We start from the raw sequence: 16,955 nt of genomic DNA, 5'->3' as shown, positions 1-16,955 counted from the left end.
ATATAATATGCACCGCAAACGTGTTACTAATTACTGACCTAGAACCATTGGACCTTAACCGCGGTCACGTTCGTTCAACCGGCCGGAAACGTCGCGTCGGTGCACCGTCCTGTGTGTAGGTATATAATGGGATTTTCTACGGGTATGAGGCATCTAGCGCGCATTGCGATGAGCAGAGAAAATTCCGCCGGGGTTTATCGGTTCGACGAAAAGCGATTTTTCTTTCGAGCTAATGGGAAGGAAAAAAATAATGTAATCGAATGGGAACCACTGGCCGAGTGAAAGTTTTCCACGCACTAAAATAAATGGACTGTGAAAAAAATAATAATAATACCTACCTACTCGCAGCATGAGGGCATCCCGTCCGTATCAGTTATTGACATCATTTGCATATTCCGGTGACAAATAGGTTTTACCTCGCCGCAATATTACGGAGTACGTCATCGTATTATTAAATGAAATCATAACACAATGTAGTATAAAAAAACATGTAATATATATTTATGTATGAAAAAAAAAAATATACATATCAGCTTATAAGTATTCTGTACTGTTTCCATATTATAAAACAATCGAATATCATGCTAATTATAGGTATTAATATGTTTTATTCTGGACGGCTCGTGTGATTAGTAAACTGGACGGAATACTTTTTCGTTTTAATCACAAATACAAAATGTTTTAACTCTAATTAAATTATGTCTATAATAATATTATATAATATATATAAAAAAAAAAAAAAACAAAACAAAAAATTAAAATATATACCTTGTCAATTTCCCTAAACCTAACAAAAATGTCCGTATATCCACGAAAAAAATAATTAAGGGACTTTTTGAATACAGTCACAGGCAGTGTGGTGCACTAGTGCGTAATGTTTTTCAACACAATTTCTTAGGAGTAAATAGGTACTAATAAATTAATCGTTATTAATACTTCATAAACATAATATACATAATATCCTAATGGGTGAGTGGTCTCTGGACTAAGAGATCGATTAAGCAATATAAATAAAAATAATAATAAAATTAGGTACATAGGATTATAATATATCACATTGAGGTTTCTAGCGGTTGGCTATGTGATCTGGGCGGAGGAGATGGTGCCTGATCCAAATTAGTTTCAAGTACTTCTGCACTACTGTATACTCCTCGACTACTAATGTCTGTCCACATACCCACTGTAGATGCAAATGTTGAGTTGTCTCTAAAACCTAAATTTATGTATATAGTTAATTTTTTTTTTTTTTTGTATTTTATAATTACAATAAAACCAAGAAATTACCTTTATTTTTATATGCTAAATCATAATCATTTTCGATGTGTATAGGATCGTTAACATTGTGTACTTCGTATAACTCACTTGGCTCATATTCATCAACAGACGAATTAAATTGTGACTTTATTATGGAATCGTTACTTCCATTGGCTTTTGATGATATTGTGTTAAAACCACTGCTATTATCAATTATCTATGAATTAAAATTATATAAGTTTTCTCAATTACAATTGTTGTTACAAATTATAAAAATTGAAATTACATAAAATTATTTTAACATACTGGTTTACGTCGGTAATTTAATTCAGAAAATGCTGGCTGTGACAGGGATAATGATCGTAAAGACGTTAATGATTGGCGAATTGAATTTCGTCTGTTTAGCCTTTGCACTTGCCTTCGCTTTGATTTAGTCCACCAGCAACATAATACAGATGCCACACAAATCAGACAGCTGAATATTAATCCTGTTACAGCAATGTTAACAAAATCATCACGCCACTTCAATGGATGAATAGTCACTTGAGGATCTAATAACAAATAAATATTTTACTAACAATAAAGACATTAGCACGTAATTGTTTTTGTTTTAAAGCAAATGTGTATTACCCATTTCACAAATGAAGGCGTTACGAAAAGCACATTCCAAATTAGTGTGTACTTTGTTAAAACCGAGAGCTGTACACTGACCAATGTAGTCGATATGCTGTACCCATATTAGACCATAGTCATAGATCTGCAATTGCAGTGTTCTCCTGATATTCGCATAGTCACCAGTAATGAACGGCATTGAAGCATTCATAGTCTAAAAATTAAACATAACATTTAATCTATATTCAACAATACTAAGTGTATTATTTACCATGCAAAATGTCTTAGCTTCGTGAAATGTCATTGGTACTGCTATGTATCCATAACAAGTATTAGAATTTGGCATTAAGATCCACGGTGGAGGACATTTTTCTGATTCTAAAATAGTTTTGTTTGTTGAATAATACGGTATTACATCAACCGGCATTAATTCTATTTCATCTTTATAGTCTTTGATGCGTCCATGGACAGCAATGGTATCATTAAAACCCCAATAGTTGTGACGAGCATCAATGGAACCATCAATAGCATAAATGTAGTCACTGCAAGCATTTAGTGAAATTATGGTTATTTTAAACAACGAGAAAAATAATGAGCAATTATTAATGTTTAAAATATCTTTACTTTGATCTATTATTACTGGTCGCAGCTATGATTTCATAGTTATTTTCAGGGTCATAAAATATATTGTGTATATAATATTGACCATTTGATAAAGCCAATATTGTTCCTTTGTTCTGTAAGTTTGTTGCTTCATTCCTTTAACAACAAAATTAAATTTATAGTTGCACAGTTACACAAAATAAATTGTAAATAAAATTTTACCAATAAAATCCATTATGTGAAGTTGATGACTGTAATGGCAATCGGATTCCATGAAAACCAGACATTTGTAGAACATGAAAACCAATATTACTGTAGACGTAGTTAAATGTAAAATTTGAAATAACCTTAAAATAGAAGAAAGTTAAAAATTAAACATGATATTATTTTAAATTTTGAATTATTTAATAACTACCTGCACAAGCTGAATGATGTTTTCATATGGGGCGATATTTTCAGAGAAAAAGTTGCGGTAAATGGTTATATGTTGTTGAGGGGCTACGCGAATACCACTAATATTTAATACTGGCAAATTAACATTTTCTGTAAATAAATTGTTATGGATGATTGCTTGCAAAGCAGTTGCAAATCCACTAGAATCTGCTGTCACTTTAAGACCACCTTGATTTTTCATGACAAGGTTATTCTAAAATTAAAATAATTAGATCATTTAAGTACTGAAAAATACTTAGCCTATATGTTTATAAAAATTAAAGCAAAACAATTTAAACATAAATAAAAATAAAAGAGTTCATTATAAATTGTAAGAATTAGAACATAGCTGGTGAAGTTAAAGTACAAAAGGATGGAAACATGGTGCTATAAAAAAAAAGGTGAACAATATTTGAATATTTATGAAAAAAGAATTATAAAGGATATAAAAACCTTCTGAAACTAAGTATATTGAGTTAGATGGATAAAATGAACCATAATTTACATTAAGAACTCAGAAGAGAAAACTAATAAGAATTTATTCTAAATGTTTGGTAAAAATATTATTTAACTAATCACATAAAGAAATGTCTTACATGAAGTAGTAAACTTTGAGTATTTTGCAATTGAAATTGGATTGGCATGTCACATGTACTGATGTTTGAATTGGGTATGTGACGACAATTGTTGATTATCTTATTCCAAGCAACACTAATATGTGGATTCACCTCACCTGCACATGCATAACTAATAGCACCCATAAAATTATTGTTGATCACTGAATATGAAATATTATGTTCAGTGTTGCGATCTAAAAATAATCAATAAAAATATTTTTTTCTTTCTTTTTTCTTTTTAATGTAATTATAATTGTAATTATATTATTATAATTATATACTCTATTCGCCGAGAGGTGACTCACTCGCTCGACGTAAACCGGTCGCGGCCGCACAGGCCACCGCGTCTTTGGAGCACTAGTGGTGGTCGTCACCAGTAGCAGCTGCCTACTACGAGGAGCACTGCCGATCAATCACAGACTGCCGGTCTCCTACTCAGGGGGTCTGAATGTTCCGGCGGCTCAGTATGCAAGCGCGCAAGTTTACCCACTCTCGGTGAATAGAGTATAGTTATTACATATATTCATCTTAACATTACATAATAAATAAATAATATGCACATACCAAAACCTATTGCAGCAATGGGAAGGGTCACAATTTCTGCAATAAAGCCATAAACACGTGAAGAAGCAGCTCGAGCTATTGTTTTTAAACTAATGCTACCAAAGGTGGATTTGATGAATCTTCTTCTTTGAGATTTTGGAGATTTTACAAGACGGATAATTTCAGAAGTTTTATTGTATATTATTCCATCATATATTCCTACATAATCACTATCGTGTGCTAAATTTAATTGTAGTAATCTATAATACATATAAAAATATTAAAACATTTAACTTTAAATAAAATTAATAATAATAATAATTAATTTGTTTACCTTAAACCTAATGATTTAGATCCCAAATAACTACGGAAAATTTTGACACAAGATATTGGTTGATCACTGTATTTGAAGTGTACAATCATTCGTTCATACACTACTACATCTTTAATAGGATCACACATATCCAATAAACCAAATGTATCTTTAGGAATATTTACTTGTTTTAACACATCAAAGGAACTTTCGTCGTTTTCTTGTCCTTCTCCAGTTAGTGATATTATGTTAATACCAATTCCAGTATTATTTTCAATCCTGAGACAACAGATAGTATTAAGGTATAATCATACTTATTGCTAAAAATATTACAACTAACCAATTAGAAAAAAGGTGTATGTTTTGGTGTTTAAATGTAATAACAGATATCCCATGAGACGCTGAATTTGTAACATTAATAGAATTTATGTAAGGAGATTTTCCAATTATCATCACAGCAGGAGATAATTCATTATGTAACACTCCAGCACCCTCAACTCGCACATATTGTAATTGAGATTGCACATTTGTTTTCAAACCGTGGTTTTCATTATCGTGCAAAAATTCTGAATAATCGTTCACTTCAAAATCATTGTTAGAAAATCTATAAAAGGAATAATAATCATTAATCGACTAAATTATTATATTATGTTTAAAATCAAGCAAGTGTACATTTTCATAGTGATTTCAATTAATATTTATTGAAGCCTATGTGATTACATATTGTATAATGTTAAATTAAGTAAAAGTATTACGTAGAATCTCCACTGGGAAGTCTCATCACACAGTGTTTCCTGAGTACTTAAAAAAATATTATCAATTAAGCTTATTGTTCAACTTTAGTAACAGATTGGCTAATAAAAAGTTATGTTAAAAATAAAAAAGTATAAGTATTACCATAACCTATAAACTAATGGACGGCGCTTAGAGAGACGGGTCAGGGGTACGATATAGAGTAAAAGAGAAAAGAAAACGTGGGGGAAATATAGTATTAGTTTCATACGTCAATGATTACCCCCTTTATGTTCTATCTCTCTTTTCTCTTTTCGTTCTTTCTTTGTTCTTTCTCTTATATGATTCCCGTGCATTGATGGCAGGGCGGAGTGGAATGCGCTGTCCATTAGTTTATAGGTCTATGGTATTAACTGTATGGAGTATGATCCATGGGATAAGATCAGTCTTAACTATATGAGTACACTAAAATTCTGTTCACATAATTTCCTTTGAAGTTTTTAAGTGAATAATTGTTATTTAAAGTCGTTATTAAATTAATTGAAATCACTTGAATATTTCTTATCATTGTACAGTAATGTAACCAGATTTTTTTCAAAGGAGGGGTCCATACTAATTTAAACAATTCAACTAAAGAAATAAATCTGGTATACACATACTAGTAACAATAGGATACAAGGGGTGGTCCTGATCCAGGACCCCTCCTTGTTGCGCCACTGTTACCTTATGCCTCCCCAATGATGTTGATCGCTAGTAAGAATACTTTCAGTACAGTAAATAAATACAAATGATTCATCATTCCAATCACATGTTAAATATTCATCAGTGAAATTTAAAATTGGACAATCCAAGAAGCTTTTTTCATTACCTGCAATAAAATATTGATGATTATAGAAATTATTTTCTAATTTATTCAATTAAATTACCCGAACATCCAAAATGTTGTGGCCAACTTTGAGCAGCAACTACCATTTGACTTTCATTATAGTAATGTTTCTTCCAGGTAAACCAATTGTTGGAGGTACTACTATTCGATCCAATTTCTTTACATACGACTCTAGCATTAGCTTCGGTAAATGAGCGATCACAAGTTGGTAGCCATTGCATAAGAGTACTGTTCCATATCTCCAAAAATCCAAATACATTGGTATTTGTTCCACCAACATTTTTCATATGATTTAAACGTATTGTGGACCTTGACAAATGATATAATTAATTAAACTTCAATTAAAAAATGATGAATAATATCGCCATGATCACATTACCTGGACTTCAGATTGTGTGAATGTGGTAACATGACTTTATTTATGGGCTTAAATGTTATTTCACCACCGGTATATCCCCGAGCAACCATTGAACCAAGGACAAGAATACCAATATTAGGTGCAAATTCTAATGTTGTTCCTGGTAATATAGTCAAAGTTACTCCAGGCATTACAGTAATATCTGATAAAACTATATATGCATTTTCTTGTGGTGTTATAATCATTGATTCTGAAATTTTACCGCCTAATACTCCATTTGAAGTACGTAAAATATCATCCCATGTTGTCTATATCAGATTTAAAAGATATTGTAATCTAATTTAATTAAGTTTGAAGTTATAAACGGTACTCACAGATAAAGAGGCATCAAAAGCATCATCGATTAAAAATGGTGTAAATATAGTAACTGCATTATTATTCCAATCGTCAAAATCGAATATAAGGTCTTTTATACGATTAATATCTAAAGTACCCCAGTAGTTATTTGCCATGTTAATTGCATTACTTGTGCTTGACGTATGCAAACCAGCAATAACATTATAGTTCATATTATTACTTGATGACATTAAATTACGATCAATTTTAACATTTTGAATCCCATCAAATATAATCAAAGCAGAGATTGACTAAAATATGAAATTAATTATAAGTTATTGAAGTACAAAATATGTTAAATATATAATATAAATATATAATTACTCCTGGTATAAGTAACCTCGAGTTACTATTAAATACATTTTCTCTGAACAATGCAAATACTGAACTCATAATTTCACATTGGCTTTTAATATTAAACTTAATCATGAATTCTCCAGTATTGGAAACGATCGTATTTTTCCAGATTAACATATACTTTTCCATACCAGATATCATTATCAAACCATCTAAATATTGTTCAATATGAGTGTTAATGAAAATACAATTAAGGAATGTCTTGATAAACTACCTTTACAAATGTTATTTTGTATAGTATTACGGGTGATATTTAACATGGCAAAGTGTCCACCAATATTCAATTTTAAATTTGAATTGTGAACCAATGTATTATTATCAATTATTACAACGTGGGTGGTGTTTTCATCATATGAATATAAATATGGTAATGTCAATTGGATACCATCTTTTAAATTGCGTTCAAATGAATTTCCAGTCAACTCCCATTTGAAAACATTTAATGAATTTTGTGTGTCCCTAACAGTGAAAATAAAGTAGTTAAGAAAGAAAATTATAATTTATAACTTCTTATAGTATTGTAAACAGATTAAGCATATGATATATAAGGTATAAATGAGTAAGCATACTTGGAATAATGATTGATAATTTTTCCATTATTTGCTATTATTGAATTATTGACACTTATATGAATACGAGATTTGTTAAACAGTCCAAATGGAAATGAAAACGGCTCAATTTCTCGAACTAGTAAAGCCTCATTTGTATTATATGATATATCACAATCATATAAATGTATCGTTTCATTTAAAGCACGTAAATAATACTGGCCCTTTTTCGGTTTAATGTTATATTTGTGACTTTCAGTACTCATAAATCTAAATAAACAATAAAAAAAAAAATTTAACAAATTAAAATATGAAATTCATTTAAATAAAAAAAACTTACTCGCTGTAGTAAGTAATAAATACTCCAATTTCATTGCTTTTAATAGCAGTTTTTGTAACAAATAATGTTGGCTCCGGTTGAACTAATAATCCTTGATTTATTGTAGCTAAAAATAAAATTATAATAATACAATTTAAATACTTATAAATTAATATTAACTTTAAATTAAATTATTTTAAATTATATTTTATACCTGGTACACATGATATAAGAAGAACAATATTTCCTCGTGGATTTAATCCACTACTATAATTCAAAATGATACCATTGGAACTACTTTGAGTTGGGAAAATTCCAGTATCTTGATTAGAACTCCATAAAATGTTATCCTTAATCTTATTACTATGAATATTACGAATAGAAATTTTTTCACTAGTATTGTTATGAGGAATATTTAACATCTGTATTCCAATAACATAATTGATTTTCGTACACTAAAATAATTTTCAATATATAAATTATAAATGCATTTTTTTAAACATTAATTAAAAATTGAATTACTTGTAAAATTATTTTGGATTGAATTGGTTCTGTTGAATGTATTTGCTTAGTAATAACATATCTAAATTCATTGGGTTTTAAGTCTATTTGGAAATTTGATTGATCATTTGGCAATAATACGGGTTTATATTGATATGAACTTGATGCAAACGGTTTAAACCACCCTGCCAGCTCTCGTTGTTTATCTATGCTAATTGAAACATCATGCTGAATACCAAATTTATTTCTTTCAATTTTACTGTCTGAAAATAATAATACTTGTATATTATTTATCTTAAATTAGTTATGTACAATATTTACCTTGGATGATCAAACCAAGTTGTTTGAAAAATATCCCGGCTCCTTTATTGCCACTAAACTCTGAATTACGAATATAGCTCAAACTGTTATGTAAGTCAGAATATAGTACTTCTAAGCCATTTCCAGCATTGTCTGTTATACGTACACCTTCAAATGTATGTCTATTCAAATCTACTTGTAACGCTGTAAAAATACATTACAACAAAACTGTAAATACTAATGCCACAAAACTAAATTTTAGGAATTTATAAATAAAATCTTTAAAGAGGATACCACCAGTAACGTATACATGGGGGGAGGGGGTTTTATGGTCAAATCCCGTTAATAGGACTTTTTTTAAATTTCATAAAATAGTTAGTTAGTGTTCTTAGTGCTAGGGCGTTACAAAGGAAATATAAAAAAAAATTGCTAGGATTTTTTATTCTATTTTTACTATCAAACATTTAGGTAAGAACATTATTTATTCTTTGTTTTAATTTTCAAGTGAAATATGAGCATTTTCAATTTGTGATATTTCACATGCCCCATATCTTGCTTGAAAATTCTACCATCAATTAATCACAGATGCTTAAGCACAGATAATGTTCTTACCTAAAAGTTTAAAATTAGGTCATTTCACTATAATATCAAAACTAACAGCACACTATTGAACTTAGTGAACAATTTGCTATGTCATATGTTTGTAGGCGGAGACAATAAACCAAAAGCATCCTCTTAAATATAACATTTAATTTTAATTTTAGAAAACATACCTGCTCCAAATTCATTAGTAATATAATCAAAAAGTCCCGCTTTTTCTATTGTGATATATTGTAGATTACATGTATCTGCCAATACACCTAATCTTAAACCGGTCCAACCAGGTTGTTCACATCGAAAAGCAACATCTTTTGAATGATCACATAACTGTTCAGAGTCAATTACTTTTTCTACTCTACAATTTATCATATCTATATCTTCATCTGAACAGGTGACATTACTGTAAATAAACATAAATTATAATTAGAATATTCAAGAACATTAAAATTTTAATAAATTATTTACGTTAATAATACTGGTTCTAATGGATCAGCAAGAGGTACATCAACTTTCCAGTCTGCAGGATTTAAAACTAGACCCATTTGTCGACATACTAATGCAGCATTATCAATTGTCCAGCCGTAATTACAAACTGTTCCCCATGTGCTTAACTCTTCAGAGAATACCTGTTTTGAACAAAATGTTATAATATAAAGTAACGAAAATAAGAAAACAAATTTCATACCTGAAGCCGTCCTTCATTAAATGTCCTTCCAGCAACCAACTTAACTCGAGTATTTACACTAACAGTCTCAATTGGTTCATCAACAATAGGAACAGGAGGTTCATTTAAAGTAAATTTTATACTACCAAAGCTTCTACCACGAGCTTCTAATTTTCCAGCTACCATTATGCCAACACCTGGATTAAATCTAAAATATTTACATTTTAGACAACAAATACAATTATTTTTGTACAATTAAATATAAAATTACTTCAAAGTGACATCAGGATGTATAATTAATTTGCCACTAGACGCCACATTAATGTCTCTTGTGACAATATATTCACCACTATACACAGTTTCTACACCATCTACTTCTCCCCCAAAATCATTGGGTTCTTTGTACAATTGAGTTACAACTGTAGAAACAGTCATTATTGACGTAGTACCAGGGTTTGTAGGATGTAACAAGAAAGGAACAAATTCGATTTTAGCCAAATTATACCGGTCACGCCTGTCAAACATTAAATAACAAATCAAATAATATAAAAATAAAGAAAAAATATTTAACTTACCTATGAAACAGTCTATTTATGATAAAATGATCATCAGTGTTTCCTAACCAATTATAAGTAGTATTTACTATAAGACTTTGATCTTCAAGTTGTACTCCTATTTCATAATGTGACAACGGATTTTCAATAATATTTCTCATAACAATTACATTAGAAGAAGCAACAACAATTACAGCCGCCACTTTATTTCTTGAAACCAACTTAAAAGGTTGAGTTATTCTATTGTTCTTTAAATAATTCCATGTGAAAAGCAAATTTTGTAGTTGACTATAAGTACTTAATCCCAAATTAACGACATAACTTCCACTGTTATCATAAAATTCATTATATCTCAGTAAAGCAGTTGTAGGTGATTCATCAAAATCTTCATCAAAATGTTCATTCCTAATTAATATACAACCATACTCTTGTTTTTTGAATCGATTAAACTCCAAAATTGCATCCATGTTAAGCATTGGTCTTATAAGTACTGCCAACTTCTTATTATTAAAAAATTCATTGTACGATATAATTACATGAGTTGTGGTAGCTTGTCGTTCAATACATGATTTTATTTCTAATGCATAATTGCTGAAACTAAAAACATTGCCCGTGACATTGATCTGTGATTTGCCATGACACCATCCATCAATTTCTACTGTGTTGTTATTGATTTGAGAATATGTTAAAATTGTTTTCTGAGGTACGTTACTGATTGTTTTGTCCAATAATCGAACAGCTATCCCTGGTCCTGAATTTGACTTGATTAATGAATATGTAACATTGCGTACTCCACCATTAGTATTGGTTAAAATTCCAAATCCATTATTATACACTATTTCTGAACCTAATATAGTTAGGTCAGCAGAACCATTAAAAATATTGACTCCGGCACTTCCACTATTGTTGTGCACTGAAGAATTGAATATTGACACAGCGCTATATAAATTTTCAACAAATAATCCAGAGCCAACATTATCCGATAGAATACTTTCAGATATATTAATACTATGCCATTTTACTAAAAAAATATGAGAATATTTAAATTAGATAATTTATCTCATCAATAAATATTAATAAATTGAAATTTGTTATCTCACCAAATCCTGATGTTACCCTGAGAAGACCAAATACATTTGTTCTAGCCGGCGCAGAAAATTGAATTAATATGTTGTTACGACTTGATGTTACTGATTGTGGTACTGTATTGTTGAGTACAGAAATAGTAGCTAAAAGCCTAAAAATATATATTTTATATTTAATAACATTATATAGGTAGCATAATAAATGACAAATTTATGAAAAATACCTATCAGGAGTTGATACTTCTCCATCGTAAATATATATGAATGAATTGTTATCAAGTAGTTGAGAACGAGTATGTTCAATATTTACAGTTAAAACTTGTCCAATTTTAGTGAATAAACTCTGCAATAAACAATTTACAGATTATATAAAGTAAATAATATTATATTAAACAAAATAAGTATATACCTTATAGCAGTTAATTTGTTTAGCGTTATAACTATTTTGTTGAACAGAAACCAGAACAGGAAAAGTTTGACTAGTTGTTGTTGGTAGAGAACACAATTCGTTAACATTACTCATGAGATCATGATTGAAATTGCCTTGAACCATATGTATGCCATCTCCTTTATTATTAGACACCAAAGTTTTCATTAAACTCAATTGACCAAAAGATGAATTCATAAAAATACCATGTCCTGAAAATAAATAAAAATAAATATATATGAGTCAATATTTTTGAAAAAAAAAGCAAATTTACCATTAACCAACTACTGTATTTTGTTAATAACACATTGATGTATTGACAATATAAATAGTATGAATAAAAAAAAAAAATTATATTTAATTTAATACACAATAGCACAGCACCTCTATTATTTTTTATAATACAGTCTTGTAAATCTAGTATAGAATCTGATGTTGTTATGTTGATTCCATTATATGCAGAATGTAATATTGACACATTCCTTAATAACGGTGGTACTCCATCAACTTCTATGACTGAAGTAGATTTGAACTCAGCACCAACACCAGCATATCTAAAAACATTATAAAAATATCATATAGGTACTAAACAATACAAAAATTAAAAGATTATCAATGTAGTGGCGTCATTTCAGGATTTACTAGACACAGGGGCATACAGAAGACAAAAAATCGCCTAAATTATCAAAACGCCTTTCAAAATTAGATGATGTAAATATCTTCTATGCACCTCCCCCACCAAAAAAATAATTACAAAAAATATGCTACTGAATAATGATTATTATAATATTGTACACAGATATATATTTAGAATAAATAAATTACATACGTTAATATAACATGATTCAGTTCAGATAGTGATACTGGTTGATAAAGGGTGTTATGATTTATTAATGATTTTTTGAATTGTGCTTTTTCAAATTTAAGGCCTTTCCAATAACTTTTTACAGCAAAGCCGTTTTCATAATATGGCTGACATTCAATAGCAATATCTTGCTTTAGATCTGAAAATTATATTTAATAAATATTTTGAGATTAAAGATGATTCATTAAATCATGACTGAGTCATGAGTCATATATTTAAAAATATAATTATATTACTAATTGTTATAAACACTTCAACTTACCACAGCTACCAGATCCTAATTTTTTATTTTCCCATCCGCTGCAGCTATTTAAATCATTTTCAATCCCTTTACATTGTAAATTAGACAATAGGAGACGCGTGTGAAGCTTGTCTACTTTAGGTTCCATCCAGCGTAAAAATTGACCTCCACGATAACCCAAATGCCGACACGTTGTTTGGAGGTCTGCATTGTTCCATCTGTACATTTGAAAGAAGAACATTTAGTTAAATCATTTGGGAACTTACAGCAGATTATGCATATTAGAGCTTCCTTACTGAGTTGATGTACAAACTGATCTCCAAGCACCTTTATAGAATAACTGTAAACGCCCAGCTAGTATACTAGGACCATCTACAAGTCTTATATTTGCAGAAGACTGACTTAAAGCATCGTCTGTGTCTTCTACATTAGCACTAGATGTCATTACAATTTTGTTATGAGCATCCCCCTATAAAATGTGTTATTGGTATAAGTATATAATATGTTTATTTATTATATTAATTTTAAAATACATTACATTTGCAATTATTGATCCTTTCACGGTAATCCCAGTTTTCGGAGAAAATTTAAGTATTACACCTGGATCTATAAGAAGCTGACCAGTATCTTCAATAATAACATTATTTAAAATGAAGTAAGGGCTTTGATCGGCCCTTAAACGATGATGATTAGCAACGATTCCTCCAGACCATTCCGTATAGCCTTTGGTAGATTTGAGTTCATTTGGCCAAGTATAATCGGCATGTATATGAAATGCGTATACCTGAATAAACTGAAACAGGCCTAGTAATTTCACTGTTGTTAGAGCCATTTTCTTTTAATATCACATCATTTAAACTATTAACGTGTCAAATAAAATTTTCTAATTCAAATGGTTTTAAACAAATGAAAAACACAACGAAAACTGAACAAAATTCTTTAACTAAACTACGAAAAAAAAAATGTTCTTAAACTATTTGAAATTCTACACCCAACCCATTGTTTGTGTTTTCGTACGGTACTATCAATATAGTATATTTTGTATTAGCTAATAATCTGTGTTATGACTTTATTAGCGTAGCGGGTCTTTGGGGAGGGGATCATGTGTCGCAACAGTCAACAGGTGAACGGAACAAAGACATTATATATAAGTGTACCATTTTTTATTGGATCCTCAAATTCTTCTTCAACCGTTAAATATTTAAAGATAATTGACACTTGACACTGACGACTGACCAGTGACCGCAGCTGCTGAATAAATGTATGGAATATTTTTCATCTATATATGAGACCGGGAGGGATATTAATATGTACATTGGTGAATATAGAATTGTTATATTCATTTTTTTTTTTCGAACAAAAATGTATATATTTACAATCTGTATTTACCAGTGGCGTAATTAAGAATTTGTCCTGGGGGAGGATATACATTTTTTTACACACAAAATATTAAATTTTCAAGTATATTGGTGAGTATATAATATAATATATAATATTATGAATGCTCTTGGGGGGATCTATCCCCCTCACCCCCCCTTATATAACACCACTGGTATTTACATGTTGTACAATAAGTAAATTTGATGAGGTTTGATTGACGGGAGACTGGAGAGGGAACTCAGGGGAAGTCACCCAGTGGCGGCACCCCATTCAAATATTATAAATATAAATTGTGTGCATTGAATATTTTTGATTATTGGCACTAACATATAACAAATAACAATAACATATTTTTAATGTACTTATGTACCTACCTTTTACTTTCTAGGTACCTATTAAAATTCTATGTATTACCTTTATGGCTGTATACTATGTTTATAATTTGGTGACGCGTAATTTACGTAATTCACGAGAAAAATTAAATTTAGAAAAATATTTATCAGGAATGCTTCAATGACAGGGAAAATACTTCTTATATAGTAAAATCAAATTCAGTAAAGTTTATTTTAAAAGTTTCGGAAGAAAAATATTTTCCAAATTTGTATAAGGAAAATAATATACACAAGAATTCTAAATCAGGAAAATAATTACACTGGAATAATGGATACGGGGAAACAAATAGCAGGAAAATATTACCTACATGGGAAAATACTTCACTGAAATTTAAATAGCAGGAAAATATTAACACAGTAAAGTAATAATCATAAATCTTATATTTAGAAGTTGAAACTCATACAAAATGATTTTATAAATATTTTTTTTACTAACTTTAAATGTGTTTAGAGTCCGCATTTTTGTCTGCTGATTTTTTTATAACATATTTAAATAATCTAGAATCATAATAATTTAGTGTTGCTGACAGCCACGCTAATATCGGTTGATTTTGTTTTGATCCCCTCCTTCCCGAGCCGGTCTACATTTCTATACCAATATTTTAATTGTATTCTGGAGGCCCGATCTATAGACTATAGAAAATAAAGTGAGCTAAAAATTAAAATCGGTTAGGTAATGGTTAGTTATTCACTAATACTTATTCAATATTATAGCACAGAATATATGAAATTGCATAAACTCTATGATTATAGCCTATAGGTAATGAAATATTTAACTGACCTACAAAATCATTATTCATATTCTGAAGCAGAATAATATTCGGAGTATTTGATATTTCTATGTATAAATATAATATTTTGGAGAAGTAGTTCATTAGTTATAACTTATAACTTTATAAGTATTTAAAGTTTTGATTAGCGGAGTAGGTATATGACATTTTGCGGGGTAGAGTAGTGGCTACCCATCACCCGTAACATTGGTACATTGTACCATTTCTCTCATTTAAACTTTAAATGCTCATAACAAACGATTTATGAACTAATTGTCTAAAATGTGATCTTTGTAGATCAAAATTCTCAGAATAATATTTGACTTCAGGGTATGAAATAAAAAATGTATGGTAATACATATATAATGTATATGTAATACTGTCATCCAAAAACATAAAAATTTTTAAAATGATAACTAGATACAAAAAATATGATTTTAAAAAAGGTAAAACTTTTCGAAATGTATATCGTCCTGTAGGTACATAATATTATTATATTATAAATCTTTTGAAATGTATTGTTTCACAATAATTGCATTTGGCCAATAATAATTTTTATCTGTGTATATTTTGCATTATGCGTTCATACCTAAATCATATTTATTATTTATTAATATACCTAATATTATAATTATTAAAATAATACATTTATTATGGTTTATTTACATATTAAAATTTTCGAAGTTTTAATTAATTAAAAAATTACAAATGGAGGTAATTTATTCATTTATGTTTATATATTTGCACATATTACACCTAATATATGGGTAAAGCCTAATAATAATACTTTATTTTTAGCAAACATCTAAAGTTAAACGAGATTTTTGGACAATTTGTAACAAAATTAGAGAAGTAGTAAATTTCATAAAATTTAATTTTTGGGAATATTATTCAATATACGATGTACAAAACACTGGATTTGTAACAGGTAATTATAATTAAGTATTCTATTTCTATTTAAGTTAATTTCTATTACCTAACAATTATTAATGCTTGAAATTTGAGTGCCTGAACAATTAATTTAGTATTTATTTTTGTACATTTACTTGAGTTATCATATTCAAAAATGCATTGTCTGGATCATTGAAATCCATCATTAATTTAAATGATGAAGAAATACAATTTCTAGTCAGGTATTTTGAAAATTCCAATGGACAAGTACCGTATGGACAATTTTGTGAAATTATACACAATGACCTAACTAAA

The 16,955-nt window shown here is 29.3% G+C and overlaps 1 protein-coding gene across 1 annotated transcript; it reads right to left on the bottom strand.

Annotated features, from left to right (window-relative positions):
• Nucleotides 1-474: 474 nt before the first annotated feature.
• Nucleotides 475-14,242, bottom strand: LOC132952046 (protein bark beetle). Its single transcript, XM_061024171.1, has 36 exons — nucleotides 13,746-14,242; nucleotides 13,504-13,676; nucleotides 13,229-13,425; nucleotides 12,931-13,105; nucleotides 12,486-12,655; nucleotides 12,084-12,313; nucleotides 11,899-12,017; nucleotides 11,690-11,826; nucleotides 10,611-11,610; nucleotides 10,307-10,549; nucleotides 10,057-10,243; nucleotides 9,837-9,997; nucleotides 9,545-9,771; nucleotides 8,793-8,975; nucleotides 8,493-8,734; nucleotides 8,185-8,425; nucleotides 7,992-8,097; nucleotides 7,673-7,921; nucleotides 7,318-7,562; nucleotides 7,071-7,255; nucleotides 6,725-6,997; nucleotides 6,372-6,658; nucleotides 6,033-6,301; nucleotides 5,830-5,974; nucleotides 4,715-4,978; nucleotides 4,396-4,653; nucleotides 4,083-4,321; nucleotides 3,498-3,712; nucleotides 2,885-3,115; nucleotides 2,692-2,816; nucleotides 2,491-2,625; nucleotides 2,138-2,408; nucleotides 1,885-2,080; nucleotides 1,561-1,805; nucleotides 1,285-1,471; nucleotides 475-1,213 (listed from the first exon to the last, which is right to left on the bottom strand). Exons 1-36 carry the CDS (start codon nucleotides 14,037-14,039, stop codon nucleotides 1,053-1,055), a joined length of 8,265 nt encoding a protein of 2,754 aa, XP_060880154.1. The 5' UTR covers nucleotides 14,040-14,242; the 3' UTR covers nucleotides 475-1,052.
• Between the last annotated feature and the right edge of the window lie 2,713 nt (nucleotides 14,243-16,955).

Source organism: Metopolophium dirhodum, chromosome 9 (genome assembly GCF_019925205.1).
Source record: "Metopolophium dirhodum isolate CAU chromosome 9, ASM1992520v1, whole genome shotgun sequence".
NCBI classification, from domain to species: Eukaryota; Metazoa; Arthropoda; class Insecta; order Hemiptera; family Aphididae; genus Metopolophium; species Metopolophium dirhodum.
Note: the sequence above shows the minus strand (reverse complement) of the source record. Positions and strands in the feature narration are given on the sequence as shown.

Coding starts and splice junctions, on each gene's coding strand:
- LOC132952046 (XM_061024171.1), bottom strand. CDS start 14,039: ATGGCTCTAACAACAGTGAAATTACTAGGCCTGTTTCAGTTTATTCAG. Junction 6,998..7,070: donor CGAGGTTACTTATACCAGGA/GTAATTATATAT, acceptor TTCATATTTTAG/TCAATCTCTGCTTTGATTAT. Junction 3,116..3,497: donor CTCAAAGTTTACTACTTCAT/GTAAGACATTTC, acceptor TTTTAATTTTAG/AATAACCTTGTCATGAAAAA.